The 24,773-nt window shown below is 43.0% G+C and overlaps 1 protein-coding gene across 1 annotated transcript in view; it reads right to left on the reverse strand.

Annotated features, from left to right (window-relative positions):
- NMU (neuromedin U) overlaps positions 1-18,832 on the reverse strand; it is a 25,159-nt gene extending 6,327 nt beyond the window's left edge. The window contains exons 1-8 of the mRNA XM_019552618.1: positions 18,808-18,832; positions 16,772-16,830; positions 12,976-13,017; positions 12,818-12,877; positions 12,078-12,107; positions 11,924-11,974; positions 9,315-9,389; positions 1,328-1,390 (exon numbers count right to left, since the gene is read on the reverse strand). Coding sequence (XP_019408163.1) covers positions 1,328-1,390; positions 9,315-9,389; positions 11,924-11,974; positions 12,078-12,107; positions 12,818-12,877; positions 12,976-13,017; positions 16,772-16,830; positions 18,808-18,832 — 405 coding nt within the window. The remainder of the gene's footprint in view (positions 1-1,327; positions 1,391-9,314; positions 9,390-11,923; positions 11,975-12,077; positions 12,108-12,817; positions 12,878-12,975; positions 13,018-16,771; positions 16,831-18,807) is intronic.
- Positions 18,833-24,773: the final 5,941 nt, after the last annotated feature.

The raw sequence follows: 24,773 nt of genomic DNA on the forward strand, positions 1-24,773 counted from the left end.
CCCACCACCCCTCCCTCCACCCCAACTTATTTAGAGCACATTCTCAGAATAGCTCTCAGCACCAGCAAAAATGTGCACAAGTAGAGACCCAATCTACAATCATGCAGCTTCAAGTAAGCCATATAATTGTGGATCCAGTTTCAGGGATGTGTGCACATGCCTTAAGTGCCAAAAACTGCAGCTACATGGCACACAAATGAAATAGGAGAGTCAGGGAATGTTTGCATAAGTAATAATACGTTAGATGATGGATTGTTGAGTCAAGTTTTTCTTAATTATTTTATCAACTACTTACTAAAGAAAGGAGATCAATTTAGAGAGGTCTTACCTGTTACAGAAAAAAATATTAAAATACTAATTCTATAAGCTGAGGTTGTAAGAACAGTATGGAAGATCTTCAATTAAACATTACTACATTAACACACCTACGATGGAAGCAAAAAAGGAAAAAAATGAAAGCATCTAAAAGAGATTCTTGTGGAAAAAAGGCTGAACTTTAAAAGACAGGTAATTTCTCAAATATCTTTGGTATTTATGCTTCCTGAAAGAGTAATGTATATGTTTAACAAGATAATTAATGTTCACAGCAAGAAACCAAGGGAATGGTTTTACACAAGATACATGTTTCCATGTAGTGCTGTAATCGAGATTTGTTTTTCTGCCATGCCCTGCATTCTTGGCATCCAGAAGACTGGGGTTTTTTTCATATTCCCATCACTGCTATCAGAATTTATACTATAAAGTGCACTCCCTCAGGCATATTTCTATCTTCCTTAGGTAATCGGGTTTGTCTGAATGTTGAAAATTTGCAACACTTAACCATGTGAACTGTACATATAGCTTCAATTTTACAATGCAAAACTTCAATTAACAAAGTTCTGTGGAAAAATTACTACAGATTCTAATGTTAAAGGCCAAATTCTGACACCTTTTTCACACAGAGTAGTCCCTTATTGTGTCACAAATTCCACTGAATTCATTTTTGGCAAATGATAGAAGAATCATTTTATTTGTCTGTTAATCAAGTGAAACGTCTATTGAAATCAATGAGAAGTTTATCTGAATAAAACCTAAGTACAGCTTCTGTAATTTGACTCATATTCCTTAACTGTATTGTACTATATCCATGATCACAAGGGCTAATCCTGTTCCCTGCTGCTGGCTGAGTAAGGTATATCCAGATGTCCGGTGCCACTAAGCATATATGCATACCATGATATTTTTGTCAAATTTAATTTATTAAATCAATGTAGCAGATGTTTCAGGTTGTGTGTTTTTGCCTATGGGAATGCTTTACTTTTAAAGTAATGTTTTTAAGTGGCACTACCTTGTTATGGATCTGGGAAAGGGTCATAAAATTCTCTGGGGAGGGTAAGGTCTCTGTTTGCACCTGGGATGAAAAAGAAAGAAAACATTTTGTTCAGTTTTTACAGTTTGTGTAGCTGCCTTCAAGCTGCCAACATAATCATGTTGCCACATAGTCCTTTCACAGGAAGTAATAAAATAAGCCAACACAAGTAAAGCAGCAGACATATGCTACTCCCCTACCTTCCCTTCCGGAAGGCGACTTATTGTATAGCATAACTAACTAGTGCAGAGAGGGGCAAGTATCAAATAAGAATAATCTCATTCTCAGTTTCAGACATCTTTGTATGTTTTAGTCTTGCTTGTCTATCAAGTCCATTGTTAAGATGCTCAAGCACTTAACTGCTTATACCCATAACTACAAATAAGAATATAAAACAAAATTAAATGCATAACCTAATTATAGGGGTATAGGTTGTAGCTGTGTTAATCTAAGGACACGGGCAGACAAGGCTCTTTATCTGATATCTCTTATTAAACCAACTCAAATAGTTAGAAAAATTCTTCTTTGCAAGCTTTTGGGTATAAATACCCTTTGTCAGGCCAACTATAACCTACCTATAATCAATCCCACACCAGAACTGGAACAAAGTTAAACCAGAATAATTAAAATAAGATTGTTTACCAATGGAAAGTGGAATCTCCTGCTGAGGGAAAAGACTGGAAAAAATACCTAAAACAAGTGAATCTTCAGGCAAGACTACCTTGTATCACAAGGATAAATTGTTCTTTAAAGGCACAGTGAAGGGCTCTGGTGTGGAGGTCTATTGTCTCAAGCAGGACTGTTCAATGACTGACAGGACAGTTCACTAACTGCTAGGTCTTGTCAACACTAGAAAAAATAGTAACTATATTATAGCCCTTGACCCGCCAGGTGCAGCTGAACAAGTGACAGCAGTGCAGCTAAAGCAGATAGGGGTCAAACATTCTTGATATCAAGTCACAAAAACTGCTTGTTGTAGGCTGACAATTTGCACATCACCGTCTTTATTTCCTTGGGACAAACTTGCCCCTTAGGACACAACAAAACTCCTAAATCATCAAACAAAGATAGCAACAATAAAGGGTTAAGTCACACCAGGAAGTCTTTTCCCAGTTCCTGCTCAGTGTGGAGGCCTCTGCCTCGAAGCCTTCTCTCTCTCTCCTCCAGCTCCCCTCCCTGGGAGCCTTTAGCTTCCTGTTACTCAGCCAGTTAATCTCATTAACTGTGTCAGTCTTCCTTACTGCCTGCAGTGGGGCTGCTGCCTTTGCTACTTGCAGCCTGTCCCCAAAAGGGAAACACCCACCCCTTATAACTTATGGTTGAGGAGGATTAGTAGGACCCACTGATTCAGGCCCAGCTCTCTTGGCTCCACCCAACCCCTCATGGCATTCCTGGTCCAGGGTGAGGTTCTTCTCAAGTTCTTCCTAGCCCCCCTGGCATCCCTGACTAGCACAAGGCTGCACTCAGCTCTGCCTAGCAATGCCCCCCCGCAAGCATCTCTGGCCCAAGCAAAGCTGTTTCCTGCCTCTCAAGTATTTGGGTTTCTGCCTCATATCTTATGCCCTGCCCCTGGCAGGGCTCTAAACACCATGTGACATTTGGGCACTTAACAGCCCATTTGTTTTCTCATCAACACCACTGTCTTGGCTTACCAGCCTTCAATTCTCATGACCTCATGGTTACTGATTCCCATGAGCTCCTCTTTATCTAGCTCACAACCAGCTTATACCCATTACAGCCAGTATAGTCTTCCTTCTCCCCCCGTAAACTGGTCCCCATTCTTGTGTCTGTCCTCTCCTAGAGGACAGTGATGGGTTTCCCAGCAGGTCCATACCCTGCCCCAAAAGTTCCTTAGGTCTCAGGGTGGACCTACCATATAGGTCTCTGTTTGGCAGTCTTTGTAAGGAGCTGTCTCTCTATCCATTTTTACATGCATGGCTCTGCCACTTAATATCTGTCCATTAAGCATTGCTACTGCTTGAGTGGCTTCTGTGGGATGGTTCAACATTAACTGTTCCCATGCCTCTGCTTTTACTCTTCTTGTTCCTCCATATCTCAGCGTACCTTACACTTCCTGCTCTTTGGGACATTTGCTTTTGTCCCCTCCAGCCTATCCTGAAACACAGATTACTTCCCAACACAGTGGATCTGAGTCTGTCAGCCCTCCAGTTTGGCTTACCACTGAGCATGATATTCAGTTATTTCCTCACAGCTGTTGTTGCAGGTGCCGCCACCATCTTCTCATCTGGCCTCAGTTCCTGTCTTGGTAGTATCTAAGGCAGGTCATTCTCTATGCTCACCTTCTTTTCTTGGTTGTCCTCAGGGATTTCTCCATCCTCGCCTCTGGCTTTCGTTTGCTGGTGGGTCTTCTGTTGGCCCTCTCCAGCAGAAATTCCTACTCTGGCCTACTGGTTCCCATAGTGACCCGCAAGACCTCTTCTGTGCCCTGCAACTTCCCCACCCCTTTGTATGCCCTGCAAGGTTTGGTTCCTTCTCTTTTTCTGTTTAGTGTATTTTCCCCTCAAACAGTCTCTCAGCCCCCATCCTGAGAGCACTATCCCTCCTCTCACCCTTAGGGGAATCCCTCCCCAGAGTGGAGATGCATTGGCTTTAGTCCATGGGTAATGACACACCTTTAATGTGGGCTTGGACTCTCTTTGTTCTCAGGCCAATTGACCTATTTCTTCCTTCAGGACCTTTGTTGTCTTCCTTGGGGTTTCTTCCCCTGTCCTAACCTCACAACTCCCATTCTGGGAGTCTGTCTCTAATCCATTCATAGCTGTGGTGGACACCATCATGGTCCCCTCTTCTTCTGGCTGCCCTTCTTGCTGAGGCTGCACCAGAGTTAGGGCTTCTACAATACCCATGTCATCTTTGGTTGCCTCCAGGAGCACTACTCCTGTAGCTAGACCCAGTTTGTGGGTAACTAGCCAAACCTTCTAGGTTTCTTGTGACCTTCCCCCATAAGTGTGGTTTAGCAAAGGAACTTTCTTTTCCATATCTGTCCACCTGCTTTGACAACTCAAGTCTCTCCTCTCAAGAGCCTTCCTGTTGGGTGGTAAGTTTTGCCAGGTCCATAACTCAGTCCTTCTATTTTTTTGGTTGACTCAAGCATGTTATTCCTACAACTTCAGATTGAAGCATTCCATTTCTTGCCCGGTCTCCCCTTCAGCTGGTTAATCTCTGCAGCACACCCCAAAGGTCCGGGTTCAATTGCCTGTTCAACTTCTGAACCTCTTTGGTCTGCTGGGGTTCTGTTTTCACTGCCTGTGGCTGTGCCTGGGATTCAGCGAAGAGTTAACTCAATGCCTCTACTTCCTTCAGCTAGCTCTGACATTCAGGACTGGTCATCTCCAAGTGCGTCTTTAGCTGTGCTTTCAAAGATTGTATTTAGACTTGGGACCTTTGAAACTCCTCTTCAGATACTGTTATCTCTCCACACCTGCTCCCCTCTTTCCAAGCTCTCCTGCAGTGCCTGAAGGATTCCTTCTGCGTCAGACAGAGTGGCTCAGTATTGCTAACGCTGTGCTCATAAAAGGCTCTGAGCTTCTTTTGCCTGTTGTAATCTAAGTGCTGAATCAAGTGAACCAGTCTTCACCTGCTGCTTCACCACTTCCAGAACCTTGTCCTGAAATTTTCATTGCCCCCAACTGTAAGTCTGCTGGGAGGGGACAGTGTCCTTGGAAAAACAGGAAGCAATGTCTGCTGGGTGGGAGCACAGATCGCACCCAGGTGCTGCTCTGTGTCTTCCCTTGCTCTGTCAGCAGCACACAGCTGTTTTCTCCAATGCTCTCTCAACTGTAGCTGACACTTCTGTTGCTTGCCTATTCCTCTCTCACAGATCCTCACTTTCAGGTTTCAGTTGTTCCATCTCCTTTAGTTCCCTGGCTTCATTTTCCCACAAGGAGGCTAGGTCTGCTTTTTCCTGGAATCTTGACCACAGCTGGCTCACTTCAGCTCGGTTAGAGGCCTGACAACTTTTATTTGTTCCTGCTTCCCCTGCCTGGCCTGCTTCCCTGAGGATTTCCCTGGATGTGAACTTCTTTGTGAATTATGTTTTCTCAGCAGTGGCTTCCAGCAGCTTCATCTCTAGCACACCAAGTTTTTCTTCATGCTCTTCCTGGGAATTCAGCCGTCTCCAGGTCTTCTATTGTCTCTTTCTGCAGGCACTGCTGCTGTTCCCTTAACTGCTGCAGCTGCTCTCTCTGGAACTGCTGCTGTTGCAGCACCTCCAGCCTCTTCAGCAGGGCTCCTGTCTCCATGCTAGAGTTCACTTTAAGCTGCTGTGTTCTCTAACAGGTATAGAGGGTTGTCCGTTTGCACAGAACAGTCTTTATTTCCATGGGGCAAACTTGCCCCTCAGGACACAATGTAACTCATAAATCATCAAAGACAGCAACTGAAGTTGCAAAGGCACCCTGCAGTCTTTTCCTGGACCTGTAGAGAGTGCTCTGGGTCCATGCTGCAGTTTCTGCCTCATAGGTTTCTCTCTCTCACTCTCTCTTCTCCAGCTCCTCTTCCTGGGTGCCTCTTACTCAGCCAATTATCGTCATCATCCGTCCCAGTCCTCCTAGGCAAACATTCAATCTTTCCTTACCACCTGCAGCTGGGCTGCAGCTTCTGAGACATGCAGTCTCCTACACTGCTCTTAACAATATCTGTACTATTTCTGTGGGTACTAACTGTTCCACTGTAAAAGCAGAAAGGCTATAGAACAGGGGTGGGCAAAATGCGGCCTACAGGCCAGATGCAACCCACCAAGCCATTCTATCTGGCCCGCAGGGCCCCTAAAAAATGTAGAAAATTAATAGTTATCTGCCCTTGGCTGCCTGTCCTGCAGCCCTCAATGGCTTTCCAAAACTCAGTAAGCGACCCTCCACCCCAAATAATTGCCTGCCCCTGCTATAGAACAAAGGTAGGCAACCCCCAGCACTGGTGCCAGAGCATGGCATGTGAAGGTATTCTGTTTGGAATGAGCACCTCAGGGTGGATGGCAGAGAAAGGACCAGAGCTGTGCTGTCACAAGAATCGAGCCCATTGGTGCTCCTCCACTATCTGCCCCTGGCATGCCAACACCTTACAAGTTGGGTTTAGGGTATTACTGTCTTTATTCAAGAAAGTACAATTTTTTCCATAAACAGCATCTGAAAACATTGCCTAAGATGTATTTATAAAAAGGAATGAGATGAGTCCTCTTGGTATCAGAGGTATAAGTTAAATTGAGTACTAAGTGCTTTCAAGATTAGAAATGGGTAACAAATATAATACAAAAATGTGTCCAATTGGACATCAATTATACAACATGCACAAAAGGTTATACAAAATCCAGTAATACACAAGCCTTATAAAAGCCTGATTCTGCAAGGTGCTCTATCAGTTTCATTAAAAGTTGAGAATACCAAAAACCCTGTATCTGCTTATTAATTTGAGATAATTGTAAAGTACTTTTATTGCTATTAGATTTTTTTAACAGCTTTTCAATATGGTAAAACATCTTCCTTCAGTTCTGAAAACAAAATACTGTATTTACTCAAATATAATACAAGGCCCTGCAAACAGCATGGGGAAAGAAGCCGCTCATCTTACGTTCACATACAAGGAAACCTCATTAAATATATTATCTATCATTAAAGTACTGCTAAAAACAACAGATGCTTAATAATGAAGGACAATTATGAATTTGGTCAAATGCAGCCAAACTTGAGCAAGGCTATAAAACACATGGCCCACACTGGATAAAAAATCTGATCAGAGCTTACCAAACAAATACGCTTTTATTTATTTATTTATTTTAGCATTTTATTAGAAAGCAGTCTACATCAAACAGATTTAAAAAGGGACCCCACCCGAGACCTAATACAGGACAGCTAATCTGAACAAGCAATATAGTAACACCCATTGTGTACAGTCCCCCTCAGTGCCAACTCCTATTCAAGTCATGGTGAGCTACTACACTGCGTACATTTTTACTTCCTCTTCACTCCCACAGTTGATCTGTGTCTTTCTTTCCCATTTCCAATATTCTTGTTTTTTCACAAACCTTAAATGCTTGGTAACATCACAAAATGGGACCCCAAACAGTTCACCCAGAATCCCTCTGTTGCCCCCTCTCTCAGCCTGTCACATATGATTAGTGGGGGGAAGGGGAGGAGGCACAGAAGCAGGGTATCTGGAGTACACACACATACTGAGCAGTGCTGAGCTGTGGCATCACCATGGCTTGAAATGCTGTTGAATCTCCTGGAGCCCAGCCTATTGAACTATATAGTAAATCATAAGCCTTTGGGTTTTGGACCAATATCATGCATAGTTTGTACTATATATAAATTGGTACAAAAGTGCTGCTTAAAATCATGTTTATGGAGTACCTGTGCTAAAACTTGCAGCAGTTTCAAAGAAAGTGAAATCCCTTAATTCTGAATGAACTAAGTCTATGGGTACTATGGGAATATCTACACATCATGTAGCAATGTTACTATGGACCCATGCTTTAGTACTTGCTTTTGGAAGTAGTAAAGCATAGCACAGTAACGGCCTGTACTGAACCATGCATGTGGCACACAGTTACATTTCACCACTATGCTGCCGTAGCAGCATGCTAAACTGGCGTGGGGAGGGTGCTGCTATGGCGATGTAGCTGCTGATCACGTGTAGATCACATGATATCTATATCGCCATAGCATGCATACAGCAATGTAGCATGTCACTATGTCACCATCGAGTGATGTGTAGATGCACCTTATATGCAAATAACTACAGGTCTGTTTATTTTAAGGTAAGTTTTTTCAAATTTGCTCCTAACTTCCACGTGCTCAGGGAGAGCAAGTTCTGACAGCAGGAGATTGGGGGGCGGGAAGAGGCTGCAAGGGGAAAAAGGGGAAGAAGTTGGGGGGCAGAGGGCAAAGGGTCTCCCTGCCCCCTTACCAGCTTTATTCCCCTGCTCTAGCAGTGGGAAATGGACAAATTCAAGGCAAACTTTCAATAAATTAGATTCTGTACCTGGAAAATTATAACAAATTCACAAATTTTCCATATACAGAATCTAATTACCGGGGGTGTCATTTTTTCAGGGTCACTTTATATTCAAGCAAATATAGTACCAAGGATTTTATTTTAGGGAAATGCTCAGAGCTGACTTCTTCCCTTACTTTTGTGTATTTTATTCTACTATTCATACTTCACTAAGTTCAAAACACTTGCTTTTCAGTTCAACTGATCAAAGCAAAAGAAGAATCAAGCTTATTGTGTCATATCTTGCTTCCCTACTTGTCTTGGGTTACATATTTAAAAAAATTAGTAGGCTCTATTTTTTTAATCAAGAAAAGACATTCTTAAATCTATTGTGATACGATTTGAAAAGAAAAAACCTTTTGATCAGAACAATCAAAAGTCAAGAGGGAATGTTCTGACTCCTGGCTTAAATTAAACGTATCACTTTCTCTGTAAAGATTAGAAAATTCTTGATGTTATAAGTCATAATGTATTTTTATACACTGTTTAGGTAAAAGCAAACAAAGAGAAATCCCTAGCCCAAAATAAAAATAAACCCATACACAATGCTATATAATACACTAAATTTAAGATTTAAAAAAATGTACAAATGAATATATATATATATATATATATATATACACACACACACACACACATACACACAGTATAAATATTATATAAATATAATAGTTCATTTGTACATTGTAATATATATATATCTTTTTCATTGTTCTATAGTTTAGAGTGTATTAGTTTTCATTTTAAAGTGTTATACAACAACAGGTGCATATTTTGCATTAATTAAAACAATTTAAAGTATACAAAAACTCCCATGTTAAATAAAAAGTGCACTAACGCAATGTTGCACCTTGAAAAAAATGCTATGAATGGGAACATTTAGATGACATTTTCAGAAAGTTAATGGAATTACAATGTATGGAAATGCAAGCATGCATAGTTTAAGGTTACATACGTCCATTTTGTCTCTCTTCAGTCTTCTCTCATTGAGTTGGGGAACAAGTTGCAGCAAAGGATGCAGGACAGAGGACTGAGAGGACATGAACAGACACATGAGCAACAATGAAACCCTGGCCTTGTGATACAAAGAATGTCTCTTACAGCAATACTGGTTTATGGACAGAGCATGCAAAACAAAGGACAGAAGATGTTAATTGAGAAAGGTTATTTCACTGAATACTCTGAATTAATACCCAAAAAAGTTGGCATGTTTGTTTTTGCCATGAATGCAATTCCCAGAGAGGTGACATGAAGGGTAATATGTATCCCCAACCCTGATCATGATAAATGTCTGTTCATATCATTTTCTTAGAGAGAACTCCCAGCTCTGACTGTGATCAGCTTGTGAAAAAGCCAGCCCTGTACTTTGAATTGAATGAACTGTACAGAGAGGCTAGGGACAGACATTCAAAAAGCCAGAGCCTGAATTGATTCAATTTTTGCAGGTTAATCTAACCTGCCTAGATTGAAACAATTTGCAAGTGAATAGACATTCACTTTTACTCAGGAAATGAAGGCACATGCCTGCAGTGGCTCAGGCCAGAAGCTGGACAGCAATAGAGCCTGCCCTCAGCTGCAGGGAAGCTGTAATGGGAGTGTGTGGCCAGGCCCAACAGTAGTCTCAAGTGAACTGGCCAGGGTGGGGGCTTAATTCCCCCCCTTCCTGTGCCACCGGCACAGACCTGAATTGGGGTCTGTCTGGTATTCCCTCCTCACTGCTGCAAGTACAAGGGCATGGCCAAAGGCCAGATGGCATGGGTCCCTGAGGCAAAGGCTGCAGAGCATGCTGGGATGCTAGGGGACTCTGGTTTAACTTAAACCAGGAAGGTGTCTGGGATAGAAGTTCCATAAACTGGTTTGGGCTCAATCAGTTAAGTCTGATACTACATTCAACCAGGTTTTTCTCAAACTGTTTTCAGCCGTTGTGAAACTGGTTTATGTGCACTGAACTTATGTTCTGTTACAGGTTTAAACCACTTTCTGATCACTTAAATTAGTTTATGTGTAACTTCTGTCCCTAGCCAAAATGTTGTGGGGAAGCTTTCCTATTCCATGTCTAATACTACCCACTCTGTGGGCACATCCACATGTGCCCCATACCGCACAGTTGGTACTGCGCAGTCATTTAGCACTTGCTTGCATTAATACTGAGCAGTAGCAATGAACAACAGCTTGTCAACATACAGCCAACTGCACAGAGAGGGCCTTGGGGAATGTGACTCTAGTGTGGGAAGCAAGTCTTAAATTATAATTACTAATATTTGTATCTAAACCACATTTATGTATAAGACAAGAATAGAGCATTTCTGATATACTACTAATTACTTGTATACAAAGAAGCACAACAAAAACTGAACTAATTTTTAAATTACTATTGTTACAAAAATTACATAATTTTTAATAAGCAAAATTACATGTTTCCATTTTTTACATTTTCATTTATGTAAAATAAAATTATTAAACATATAGTGCTTCATGTAGTAAGAAAATCCCTCAAAATTAAAGATTTGCTGAAGTTCCATAGCTATCGAAGTACTAACATCAAACTGATTGTCATGAATAAATCCAAATCAGCCCCATATCCCCAGTACATTGACTGCAGCTATAAAATATCATTGAAAGTTTAGAAAATTGTGTTCTAGTAAAGATTCAAAATATTACCAAGGGAAACATACAGAACAAGACAATATTGGACAACAATGTCATGTCAGAATAAGCATTCAAAGTGAAATGTCTGAATAAAAAAAAAAAAAAACATGTTATGAATGAACTTTGTGGTTTCCTACAGTGTTAAATTAGGAGATTTTCATAGATTCATTGATGCTAGGGTCAGAAGGGACCTCAACAGATCATCGAGTCCAACCCCCTGCCTAGGCAGGAAAAAGTGCTGGGGTCATATGACCCCAGCCAGATGCTTGTTATTTTTATACTATTTTATGATATGTATTTATTTATTAGATGCATATGCCACCTTTCCCCAAAAGGCTCTGCAGATAAAGGCATAAATTAACATTTGTTAACATCAGTCTCAAAACAAAATTTTAAAAAACTTTTAATCTGACAATTTTTTCTATTTTCTATTCATCATAAAAAATAAAAAATCATAATTATCTTACCAGACTTCGCCTAACAAATGCTTATTACATATATTTAATAATTTTGATTATTTGTGGCCAGGGCTTCAGTAGGTTTAAGTTAATGTAAATCCACTAACTCAGGGGCCATTTGGTACATATTGAGGATTAGGCACAGAAAATTTTATTTTAATAGGTTAATTGTATCACGTATGCTTTTATTAAAGCCAAACACAAGAATTGATCAAAATTTGAAGTTTTTCCTGAGATAAACCTGTGTCTTGTGACATTCCTCCTAAACACTGATGGTACAAATATTTTTTGTTTGTTTAATACCCAATATTAATTTCACTATGTTCATTCTTTTAAAAAAAGACATTTTAAAACAAACTCCAAATTCTGAACTCATTCTCCAACTAGACAGACTACCAAAGCTACTTCAGGGAGAAATGCTGTGTTAAATATGGGCACACAGTAATGTGCAACTTACCGTGATGTCTGAGTTGCCTGAGTCATGACTCTTAGAATAATGAAATAAGAACTGTTCAAAAAAATTAAAAAGTGGGGTTTTACTACCAGACAAGTTAATGGGTTATATTTTTTTGAGAATTTGTGTCCCCTAAAAATACACGTGGAAATCTTACCCTTTTGGTATTGTCTTTTTCATCCAAGCCCTGTGGGAACAATAATTGGGAGAGATGCTATTACTGGTATAGCATGTCCAGATCAGTTATATTATCAGTATCTTGTTCCTTACTTCGAATATCATATCGTATTGGTAATTACATTTCTTTTGTTATCCTGCCTGTTTTCATAAACGGGAGAGCTGAATGTTTTCCAGCAGAAATGCTGATTATCTGTTACTGAACACACTCTTTAGCACACATTAACTGGCTATTTTTTCTCTTCTACTGTTCAGAAAAGTAGGTTTGTAGTGCTTTTGACATTACTATAATTACAAGGAGTACAGTTTGAACTCCCACTTTTAGCAAAAATAAATTACTAATCATGGGGGAAGGTAAGAGACTCCTCTTTCAGGTAAACAAAGGAACTGGTTCATTTCTGTGGTGGGCCCTGTGCAGAGGTACAACAGTTCCATAAACTGTGTATTCTTGGTGGAAACATAGATCACTTCCCAAACAGAGGGCTCTGTCTAATGGGGCTTTCTGCTCAATTTAGAGGACTTTGGATCAGGCCCACAAAGCCCTGCACACAGATTTTCCCATGCCCTGAATAACACCAAAATTACACAGAGCATGGAGCTGAAGGTTGTGGCAAAGATGTCCTGTTTGCATGGATCCTCAGAATTTACTGTCAAGTTTCAGGCTTTAGCATGATGAAAATCATGCTTCAGAAATACAAAACAATTTTTACGTTGCATTACCTGCGGTTTCTGTAGAAATCCCATGACACTAAAGCAAAGCTCCTCCAATACACTGGGTACCTAATAAAAAGGAAATATGATTTCAAACACCAGATTATGAATTTAACCTCATTTAGAACACAAAATTAAATAAATAACATCTCTGTAACTGGGCTCACCTGAGGATCTGTGGATAAGTAAGAAGAACATGCTTCAACTATCTGTAAAAAATTAGATGTTTTTCTTAGAAAGTCATACGTAGAAGTGAACAAAATATTTTTTTTCCAAACAGTTCAATGTAGCAAAACGTATTGCACAGCTATCAAAAACAGGCCACTGGTGTGTACTTTGAGGGTACTGCATGAGAAAAACCAGTTATTTTCTTTTTGTTCTCTCTGGCCAGGTGTAAACATTACATTTTAACATTACATGTAAACCCCATTTAAGTGGTTGGAAACTGGTCTAAACCTGTAAAAGAACACACCAGCCTACAGAAAAATGGTGGTCTAAGATAAACCTGGATGGATGTAGTATCAGACTTAACTGGTATAGGATAGACTGATCTATTGAACTTCTTGTCCCAGATCCCCTCCCAACTCAAGTTAGGTCACAGTCCCCTGGCATCCCAGGAGCCTTTGCGGCTCTCCTGTTAACCCCCACCTCACCGAGCAGGCAACTTAGGTTCGGCCCGCACTCACCTACTCTGGCCAAGCAGTGGGCCAGCCCTGCCCCTGCGATGTCACAGAGATGAGGCAGCAAAGCCTCTGCTCCCCAGCCTTGTGTCCTGCTTGCACCTGTTGGCCAGGCCAGGCAACAGGGGGGATAGGGTGGCCATTATAGAGGACAGTCTGATTGTCCTCTATTGAAGCCAAACTGGATGCCTTTATGTCCTCTATTTTTCTCTTCAAGAGAAAAACAGAGGATATAAAAACATTGGGTTTTCTGTCAATAGAGGACAGCATAGCAGAAAACCGGAATGTCCTCTGTGATGGCCACCCTAAAGGGGGAGGAGCGGTCCTGCCCCTGCCCCAGGCACAGCCCCAGCCCCAGCCCCACCCAGGCAGCATAGCAGGAGAGGGGCCATGCAGCGGGGGCTTCCCCACTTCCTCACTGTGCCTGGCAAGCACAGCTTCTCTCCACAGTCCTGCCCCCCACCAGCCATCAGTGTCGGGGGGGCGGGGTGGAAAGCGGAGACTCCCGCCCAAGCCTCGCTAGCTTGGGGGGCCATGTGATGAGTCCTCTGAACCCCACTCCCCCCCACCCAACCACCTGACAGCTGCAGGCAAGAGCCACAGCTCAGAGCCACATGATGGTCCGGAACTGGGGGAAGGGGATGAGGGAACGGAGCTCTGCACCATGTGTCCCCCTCAGCTTGCTGGTGCCAGTCTGGGGGGCCAGGTCTACATGGTGGCGGCTCCGTTCCCCCACCTCCCACCCCCGGTTCCCAGTGCAGCAGACAATTGTACAGCTTCAAGCTATGACTCCTGCCTACAGTTGTCAGGCAGTCAAGCAGGTGGTGTGTGTGGAGGGGGAGAGGCAGGACAGAACCCCTGCCATGCAGCTCCCCATAGCTGGGTCCATGCAGTGGGGGCCTCCTCTGTCCCTCCCTTCCCACTCCTCCCATTGCCACTGGCAGCCAAACACTGGATGTGAAGGTAGAGGGAGCAGGGAGGGAGGCAGAGCTGGGGAGAGATTGTATGCTGGCTCACCCCTTCCCTGCGGCTGACAGCAGGGGGCTGGGGGCACGTGCCTGCAGCCAATCTTGGATGGCCCCTGGTCGGCTGTCCTCAGCTGTCCTTGGCAATCTCCAGCACACTGAGAAATGTGCAGCAGTGCCCCCAGCCTTCTGGCCTCAGCCAGTGCAGGCATCTACCTGCGTCCTCCCACCAGAGGGAAAACATGTGTTCCCTTTGCTCCCAATCCAATTTATGCAGCTTACAGAAACTTGTGTAGATTAGATTGATTCTGTCTCGGGTTTTTTGGAATGTCTGTATATAGCCACTATGTAAGTACACTTTTTATTAAAAAAAGATTTTAAATGAACAACCATGATGTGTGCACACCTAATCTCAGTAACCATCTGATCATCTTTTTGTACCCATCATCATTCTACACCAGTGATTCTCAACTAGGATGCCATGGCACCCTGTGGTGCCTTGAGATTTTTTCAAGGTGGTGTGCCATGCAGAGTTAAGACTATTAGATGTACAAATGTGATTCATAAGACAAACCCATTGATTTCAAACAGGAATCCACAGTGTTAAAAACATTTTGATACTGTTATGGTCTTTCTGAGTTCTTTACAACAGGTGAATTGCTATATTGTTTCTCTCTAGTCAAAAAAAGAATGAAAACTAAGACCTGGAATTTACCAAGGGGTTCATCAAGTCTCCTGAGGGATATCTTGAGTCTAAAAATGTTAAGAACCAGTGTTCTACACCCTTCCTGTCCCATCCTTTCTGTCACCTTCATTCTCTGAATCATATCTTAAATGCTGATAGGGCCGAACTTATGAATTTCCATATGTTCCTGTCCCAGTTTGGAAGTTCTATACACATACCCAAAAAAATGACCGTGTATGTAGAGAGTTGTATATCTATATTTAATGGCATATTTAGTGCCCAGAAGAGTGAATTCCAGGTGCCTTGGGGACTTCTATATCATAAGATCTTGTGAGAACTATTCTGAGGTGTGCCTCTTTGAGTCCACTTCTACAAGACACCAAGTGCACCCCCAGTTCCCAGGGGCATCAGTGATTTTAGTGGTAACTTAAAAGGCTCACTACTTGCAGGAGTGCTTTGAAGTGGACAGTACACAAATTACAATGCCTAGGAGTAACATATTCCATACGCTCCAAGGAAGCGGAATTCAGAAAGTAGCCCATTCTTGGGAGAGTCACCATATTGTGCCATAACATAGAAAACAAATAATAGGAAAGGACACACAGCTATTGATAGATTCAGTATTAACCCAGGAGAGAGAGAGGAAAGGGAAGCGTGGAGCATCCACATTAATCTGAAGTAATTATTTTTTCAGTAAAGAAAGATCAAGCGTACCTGAGAAAGACAGAGAGAGAGAAGAAAGAACAAAATAGTCCAGAGCAGAGGATCAGGATTTAAAACTATAGGACTAATAGGTTTAACTTTCCTTTAAAATGTTTGTGCATTACAACTAACTTCAGTGTATGCCATTTTTTCTCCCCTCAAGTATCCTACATTCTTTGTCCAGACACTAAATACCTCTGGCAATCATTCTATTATTTACAGATTGTGTCCCAAGGAATAAGTTTGCAAAAAAACCAACAGAATAGCTCTTATAATTCTACCTGAAAAACTCCATATATTACTCCTTACTAAGGGCACATTACAAAGAAGAGGTGCAAAATATATTTGCTTGAGTGCTTTACAAGAAAAAAGTGATTTTCAGAAATCTGAAAATATAATTTCCTTCCTTTCCTAAAGTCAATATAGAAAGGGCAATGTACATAGAAGAGGAGGAAGGATCTATCCCAATTTGTCAGAAGTATTTACAACTGGAAGTGTCAATGGAAAAAAGACCAGTTTTTCAGAACCATTCCAGTCTATTCTCTGCTTATGATCATGGATGGCTTCATTTGTTAGGATTGATCAATAGGATTGATAGGATTGATTTGTATCATTCAGTAGTTCCATATTTGGGGTAAAAAAAATAAGTTCTGAGAATAAGAAATAAAAAAAAAACCCTCCAGGACTCAAGCTGTCAAGAGAAGATGGCAAGTTCTCTTAAAATTCTTCCTTGTGGTTGGGATCTTAAAGGAGTATACATAAAGATACATAACAGTATGCAGCTAGCCTATGAGATACTTACCAAAGATGATCTGTGCTACAATACCTGCCCTGTTTACAGTAAAAGAATCAGCCTCAACTGTCAAAGAATAGCAGAATATTACTGCATCATGTAGTTGATCTAAAACCTGATAAGGGTATTGCTGCTTACCTCATTCCACAGCTGCAAATCTTGCTCTGCCTGAAAGGTTTGAGATGGGACTGGTACACCTGGAAATAGACACAGTGCTTACTGATAGGAAAGAAAGAAAGAAAGAACAAGGGCTTTTTATACAGTTAATCTACTATCGGTTTTTCCAATATATAGCAATATAAACTATTCAAACTCCTATTAGGCACTCTGAGGACTTGATGCTTAAAGACACTCTAAAACAGAGCTCCTATTATATCTTTGCACGACTAAATGGCACTTGCGTAGCTACATAAATATTATTTGCGGGGTTTATGTGGAGTTTGGATGCCATTTGTACCTGCATAGCTGCTCTGGCTCTATGCTTCCCTCCTAACAGAGAGGGATGCTGCCCTGGGAGGAGTGGGCCCTGGGTTCTGACTCCAACCCCTAACTGACTTCTATACCTTGTATTTAATATTTCTTGAATAATTACAATAATTATTTCTAAAAACAAAACTTTTCTTTCATTTTGACAAGAAAAGGCTGGGTTTGACTTGAAATGTTCTCAGATTCAGGGTGGAATTTCTGATTAAAGGCATACACACGCACCAAGTCAGAGACAGCCCTGAAAAATCAGGTGTTCAGTGTATGCCTCTGGGACAGGGGTATATAACTCATCCAGCTCCTCTGTTCTAAGATATGATACAGAAAGGAGAATCCCTTTTCTTCCATTCTTCTCCCATACCCTAGGTAGGGTTGGCTGGATGAGGCTGCACTGCCCACCTGGCTACTTCAGAATGGATCCCTTTTTTTCACAAACTAAAAAAAAGCTTCAGTTTTATCCTAACATTCTCTAATAGGGAACGTTTTTCAGGATAGGAAAGCATTTTCCACACTACCTTGATTTTCAGGGTTTGTATTTGTGAGAGGGAACACATCTGAGCAACCTTACCTCAAAGCAAATTGTTTGTTAAAATTCTCCCAATGATTCTGTGTGTGTACGTGTATGTCTTAAAATAATGTTTCTAAGTATGGGCATTTTCTATATTCTGGGTTTTAGTTAAGTGGCTAGAGGAGGGAACTATTTGGAGAGTGAAATGGAGAATAACTTCAAATAATCACACCTTTTCCAATAAATCTTTCCCTTGCAGGGAAAGAAAATTTTAATCAGTGCTCTAGCTCCCTCCTCCTTACTCTCAGGGGGCACATCTACACATGCAATTAATGTAACTGAATATACTGTGGTTCAACTTGAGCCAAAGTAAACTAATCCCAACATCACCATCTACACGTGCGTTTAAGTGCAGTAATTTACTCCACCATCAGATAGTAACTGTGTCTGATGGGACTATCCTATATCACAATAAATTAATCTACTGCATACTAATTGTGGTGCACATGTAGATGGTGATGCTTTCCTGCACATTAAATTAGTCTAATGTGCAATAAAGTGCGCATGTAGACGTGTCTAGGGCTTTTCATATGAAGCAGAAGGAAAGCTGAAAAGCTTTTAGCACAAACAAATAAAGCTTAAGTATGGGTTAGATTTCTTTTTGCCAGTACCAGAAGCTTTTGAGCAAATAATGTTTCACCAACTTTTCAGTTTTCTTACCCCAGCTCCTCTTCCCAAGCTGTTACACACTATCCATGCTCTCTGGTTATATGCCCTCAGCAGCCACTGTCTATTCTTTAGCCACTGCCCTTGACCCCCGCATTACCTCATCTAGCACTGTTCTTGTAAACCAGCAATGTAAAAGATATGGCCTGAAGAGCTGCGTCATCTGGCCTATGGGGTTTCTGGCGTGTCCAGGAATTCAGGGACAAGGCAAGCAGAAGCAGAACCTACACCAAATTCTGGGGTATAGAGCTGCATCAGGGATGCACTTTGTCTGGGTGAGCAATGACTCTGTTAATTCTACAACCCCTTGAGCTGATATAGCAACTCAAGAAGCCACAAGGATTAATTGCTGCCACTGCTCACCCCACTGCCAGAGACGGGTCTGGCCTGTCAGGAGCCCCATGGCCTAGATCTCATCTGAGGAGCCAAGCAAGCTTGACTTATTAGCTTGACTTACCTGTTTTAAACCATAAGGATCTCATTTACATATGCATGAATGTACACACGTGTATGTACACACAGAGATCATATGCTATTTTACTTTCATGTGGGTAAAATATCTGTGTACAGATATATGTAGAAAATTAAGCACTCTGACCATTAATCAGGAAAGCAACCCTATTTAAATGGGCACTTATGAGAAAATCCCAGGAAAAACAAATTTGTTCTCTCTTCCTGTTTTGCCATCTTCTCATCCAAACAACTCTAGTCCTGCTACTTAATTGGGTACCACACTCACAATCCCAGCTACCCTTTTACTAGCTTTTACTTACTCTCCAAATCCTCCCCTCTTCCCCATTTTCTACCTCTACTTCTCTCTCAGCACAGGATCTATTCAACCTCACACTCTCCCTTGGTTTTCTCCTTTCACAAGATATCTCTTCAATTACCATTCCACCTGCCTTTCCTTTTTCATCTCTAACAGCAACAAATGCACTATTTACAGTTATTGGTCAGGCTTCCCCTCCTTCAGTTCCATCCTGGTTTCTCGTTATGGCTTCTGGCCCTTGCACTCACTAGAACGGCTCTTACAGAGATTATAATGACCATTTCCTATACCAAGGAATTCAGACTCAGTACTCCAGTCTCATTCTCCTAGCTATCAACCACCTCTAAAACTGCTGACCATGCTTTTGCCTTTTTGAAAGCTTGTTCTTCATTGGCTACTCTGGTCCTCCTGCCTTTCCTATTACTCATACAGAGGATCCTCCTCATCCCCTCCCTCCCAGCCTCCAACTTTGTGTTAAGGTTTCACTGAGTTCTGTCCTTAGGTTTCTTGCCCTCTTCCCTCTTCTGTCTCTGAGTAATCTTCTTTTACAGACACAAATTCACCTACTGCCTCTATACAGATGATTCACAGACCTACCTCACTACCCCGCATGTCTCCTTTTGTCCAAACAACAATCTCATCCTGCCTTTCTGACTTCTTGTGGATTTTCTTCTTGTGGATTTTCATTTGTCAGCTCAACTCTTTAAGGGGAGATTCTCTCATATTCTGAAGGCAAACCCCTCTGGAGAGACCCTGAACATTGTGGAAGTTGACTAATCCCCTTTGATTAGACTTCTTGATTAACAGAGGGCCTATAAGTCATTCACAGAGGCCTAGTGTAAGCTGTGGTAGGCAATGCTAGGGTCAAAGCAGAGATCTAGATTCTGCTACAAGAGCACCCTGCTCAAGCTCAGAGACTGAGCGTGCCCCAGGACTCAATGAGCTGACTAGTTGAGGAGAGGTTTGTCTGGGAGGGAGGAGGTTGCAACACAGTTAAAAGCAAGAAAGAACTAACCCCATATAAAACCACTCATATGCTAAGTAAAGGAGCAAAAGAAAAAAGAACAGGTAAAAAAAATCCAAAAATAACACCCCCAAAACAAACTTAAACAGAATGCAAGTAGGAGTCCATCAGCAAGGTGGCAGCTACACCAAATGCTATATGTCTGACTACACTTCCGGAGAAGAGGTGGCATATATCTCCATGCAATGCAAGAAGCTCCTGGCACTCAAGGACCAAATATGGTTCCTAAAGTCCAAGATGACTGAACTGAAGCACCTGAGGGAGCTAGAGAGGTTGACAGTTGGCACCTTCTAGGATTTAACTCACTAATATTGCTATGGGTTCATGCACTTGTAACAAAGCATAACAGCTCCTGCAAGCTCCCAAGGATCAGCTCCTTCTCCAATTTTAAAGCCACTCCAAGGGTATAAATAGACACCACCAATGAAGCAGATCAGCTATGGTGTATGTTGCCCATTGTTCCTTTCGCGCTGCGGAGAACCTCTGGGGTGCATCTCTGTGAACAGGAAAAGCCACAGTTCTCCATTGACAGAGACACACCTCAGAGATTGCCTGGGGTATGGCTCTCCAAGTGGGAAACCCCAGCTTTTCCCTCCTACAGAGATGTGCCTCAGGCAATCTTCAGGGCACTTGGGTAAGTCCAGACTGATGCCTGTGGGAAAGAATAACCCAAAGCGTACAGACATGATGATAGACTATATTAACTGTCAAGAAAAAGACCCTGGAATTATTGTGGCTACTTTTCTAAAAACATCACCCCAGTGTTCAGCAGAAGTAAAAATGGCAAATAGAAGGTTGAAGAGAACTGATAAAACAGAAGACAACATTATGTTGCTGTATATCAATATCCAGGGTACGCCAACTCAAGCAGGGCACTAAGGTGCCTGCTCCTATTAGAGCAGAGATTGCCCGGGGAGGGAACACAAAGGGCCAGATAAGAGCCCAGGTGCAGGTTGCCATGACAACTGGCTAATGAGGGAATTGGCTACATCTACACCTGGTTAGCTGCCTGGAAGAGGCAGGGCCCTAAGCCTATATAAACCCTAGGGCTGGGACCTAGCAGTTCAGTTCCCTCCTGACAGCTGAAGGGGAAGGAGCCTTCAGGGAAGAAGGGCTTAGAGATGCTACAGCCATGGGATTCGCTACCTTTAGGGCTAATGGGGCACCAGAAGCTCATAAGGTACCCTCACCTCCAGTCACCCAGTATTAGAGAGGGAGTTTTGGTCCTTTAAAGGGACAGAGCATACCTTGCACTTTGTTATGTTATAGCCCAGGGGCTTATGTTTTGTTTGCTGTTTTATAAGACCAGTGGTTTGGGTGAGGCTATTTGAGGAAGGAGGAGGCCTCATTGGGGGCACACTGCAGGGTGGGGACCCTGATGCCAGAGGGTGCAGCATTTGGGGGCACAGACCCCAGCACCAGAAAGGGCGCAGAGACAGGGTTGTGGAGAGCCCACCACTGAAGGGTACAGAGACAGGGCTGTAGAGAGCTCAGCAAGGGCAAGGGACCGAATTGTAATGAGGCGTAGGCAAAGTGACACCAATACCATCTGCGAGGCTTGGGGCATGGTAAAGGGGCGGTTGGAGCCACACATATAGCTCATAAGGCTGGGTTGTCCAGGGACATCTATTGTGAAATGGGACTTACGGGGCCCAGGGAAATCCATCAGAACCATTCTCAGACAGACTTAAAGGCAGTCTCCCTATGTCAATTATTCCAACAATACGTGGCGGGTAAGAATGGAGGATGTCCATCGGGCCAAACTGGCACGGTCGAGGGGCCTTAGGGGTAACACAGCCATCCTTGATGACCCTGTCCCGTGACACCAACACTTTGAATACCATGCAGTTCTGCTCCCTCTCCCCATCTCCAGAAGGATATGGTAGAACTAGACAAGGTGGAAAAAACAAACAAAGATGATCAGGGATATATACTTCTGTACAAGGAGAGATTAAATTGACTAGGACTCTTTAGCTTACACAAAAGATGACTGAGGGGACATGATAGAGGTCTATAAAACCACAAATGTGGGCAAGAAAGTAAACAGAGATTTACTAATTACCATTTCTCATAATAGCAAACCAAGGAGCTACACAATTAAATTATTAGGAAGCAGGTTTAAATCAAAAAGAAGTTGTGGGACTCTGCCACAAGATGAAGCTGGAAATTTAACCAGGTTCAAAAAAGGATTAGACAATTTCATGCAGGATAGCTCCTGCATGTAATAAATACCCAAGTAGTAAACAACAGCAACAGCTAAATTAAGACTTCCTCAATGCTGGAAGCTGCATGGGAAGAGGGGCAAGAGTCTGATCAGTCTGTAGGATGCCAAACTCACCTGGCTACATGATGACATAGGGCTGGTCCATGGGCCAGATTAGGCCCATGGACCCCCCCCGCCCACATGCCTTATCCAGCACAAGTGGCACCTGCCCAGGCCAGTCCAGGACAACAGTCCCAGCAGGCAGTGCAGCTCAGGACCCAGCCCTAGCTGTTGGGGCCAGTCGCAGGCTACACCTCACAGGGGCTGGGTTCCAGGCTGCACCACCAACTTGGGCTGGGTCCTGGGTTGCACCATTTGCATGACCTGCTGAAGCACACATGATGCAGTTCAGGACCCAGTCGCAGCAGGTGGTGTGGGCAGCGCAGCCTGGGACCCAGCCCCAGCAGGCAGCTTCACTTGCTGCTGGTGCCAGGCTGCACTGCCTGCACTGAGGCCATATCCTGAGCTGCACTGAGGCCATATCCTGAGCTGCACCGATCACGCTGCTTATTGAAGTACAGCCTGAAACCTGGGTTGAGTGAGTGCCGTAGGCATGTGGGGGCCGCTGTTCTGGTGCAGAAAAAGAGACCACACCAGGAGCTGGATTATAGGGCTTCGTGGTTCAGATCCAGCTGCAGGCCTTATACTTGACACCCCTGGTACAGACCCTGCATATATACTCTTCCCCTTAGCATCCCCTCTGTGCCACTGCAACACACAGAATACTGGGGTAGACCTGGGGTCTGACCCAGTATATCATCCCTTATGTTCTTATTCTTCCTGCATAACATACATTTCCTGTTTATCCACAGCACCATCTATGTATTTTACATTAGACTGTCATTGGATATGAAAGGAAAAAAATGGAAATGGTCCTAGGAACAGAATCCAGGAGTCCTCACTCGCAGCTAATGCCCCTCGGCAGCCTAACACCAAGACTCTTGCTTTCCTAACCCCATGATTCTTGAATTCTTGCTTTAACAGTGACCCAGCATTTTCAACTGGATAGCTGCAGGACATTTAACTCTCACGGTCTGTTCTACAGCCTCAGAGTTAGGGTGCTGTCCTGGGATGGAAGAAAACTATTTTTGAATCCCCTCAATCAGTTATTTTCAGGGATTTAGGCATCAACTGCCTCATATCTGTATGACAGGTGAAGCTTAGGTGGGGGCTACATGCCAAGCTGTTCCCTGTGGAGCACTTCCGCAGCTGCTAACAGACATTGCTTTGTGCCACCATACAAATTTTTATGGTGGCACAAAGACTAAACAAACAGACATCCATGCCCCTTGTCACATCACAAATTCTCAAAACTGCAGGTGCGACAAAGGGGATAAAAAATTGTGCTGCTTTTTTGCAGCGGATGTCTGTTGGCCTTAGGGTATGAGGGCATGGGTAACCTGGAGCTGCCTGAACTCTCCAGCTGCCCCAGGCAGGCACTCCGAGTGCTCCAATGGTCTGATCCTGCACACCCCAGGACTTCCCCAAAGAATCAGGCCCAGGCTTTCTTGCTTGCAGAGGTACGCATGTATTACACTGCCAAGCCCAGAGTTGGGACAACAGACGACATCTGTATCATCCAATGAAGCGGATCAGCTGTGCTGGATCACATCTCAGCATGGCTGATCCCACTCCCAGGCTGACATCTGTTTATAGCCCCTGATACTGTGGAAGCTTCAGGTCAGGTGGATAATCAGTGTTGTGTTCATGGGAACATGGGTATTCTAGATTTGTTTTTGCGATTTAGGCATCTAAAGTCACAAAGTCATAGAGAAGTAAGGCTGGAAGAGACCTCCAGAGCATCTAATCCAACACCCTGCCTGAAGCAGAATCACCCCTATCCAATCCATCCCACACAACCATAATCTAAACTCTACAGACAACTACCCTTAATCCTGACATAACACAAACCTAACGCTCTAACCTACCACAGGTAAAAAAGGAGAACCGTGGCAACCAATGTCCTACTTCTATTAAATGCTTGTTGATAGTATGATCAAGAAGTCCTGGACAGAGGCTCCCCACTAATGAGGAAGGCAAAACCCCCCACCATCCATAACAGTCTCACCAGGGAGTAAAATTCCTTCCTAACCCCAAATATGACAATCAGTGTGACCCTCAGCAGAGGGGCAAGACCCTCTAGCCAGGAACCTCCGGCTTTGCTCCTAGCAAGAAAATCAGCACACCCAAGTTGAAGTCCACAGCCTTAGCTGTAGCCAATGCTTGGTGCTTCTGGGGAGGCTTAAAAACGCCTTGGTACATACAGCAGAAAAAAGGGAGGGGGAGAGGGGGTGAGCAACCAGCAAAGCCCAGGAGCATGGGAAATACCTGTGGTAGACAATAGGCATAGCTACCCCTAGATCATCC

The sequence above is a fragment of the Crocodylus porosus genome, unplaced genomic scaffold (assembly GCF_001723895.1).
Source record: "Crocodylus porosus isolate Cpor-Errol unplaced genomic scaffold, CroPor_comp1, whole genome shotgun sequence".
NCBI lineage: Eukaryota > Metazoa > Chordata > Crocodylia > Crocodylidae > Crocodylus > Crocodylus porosus.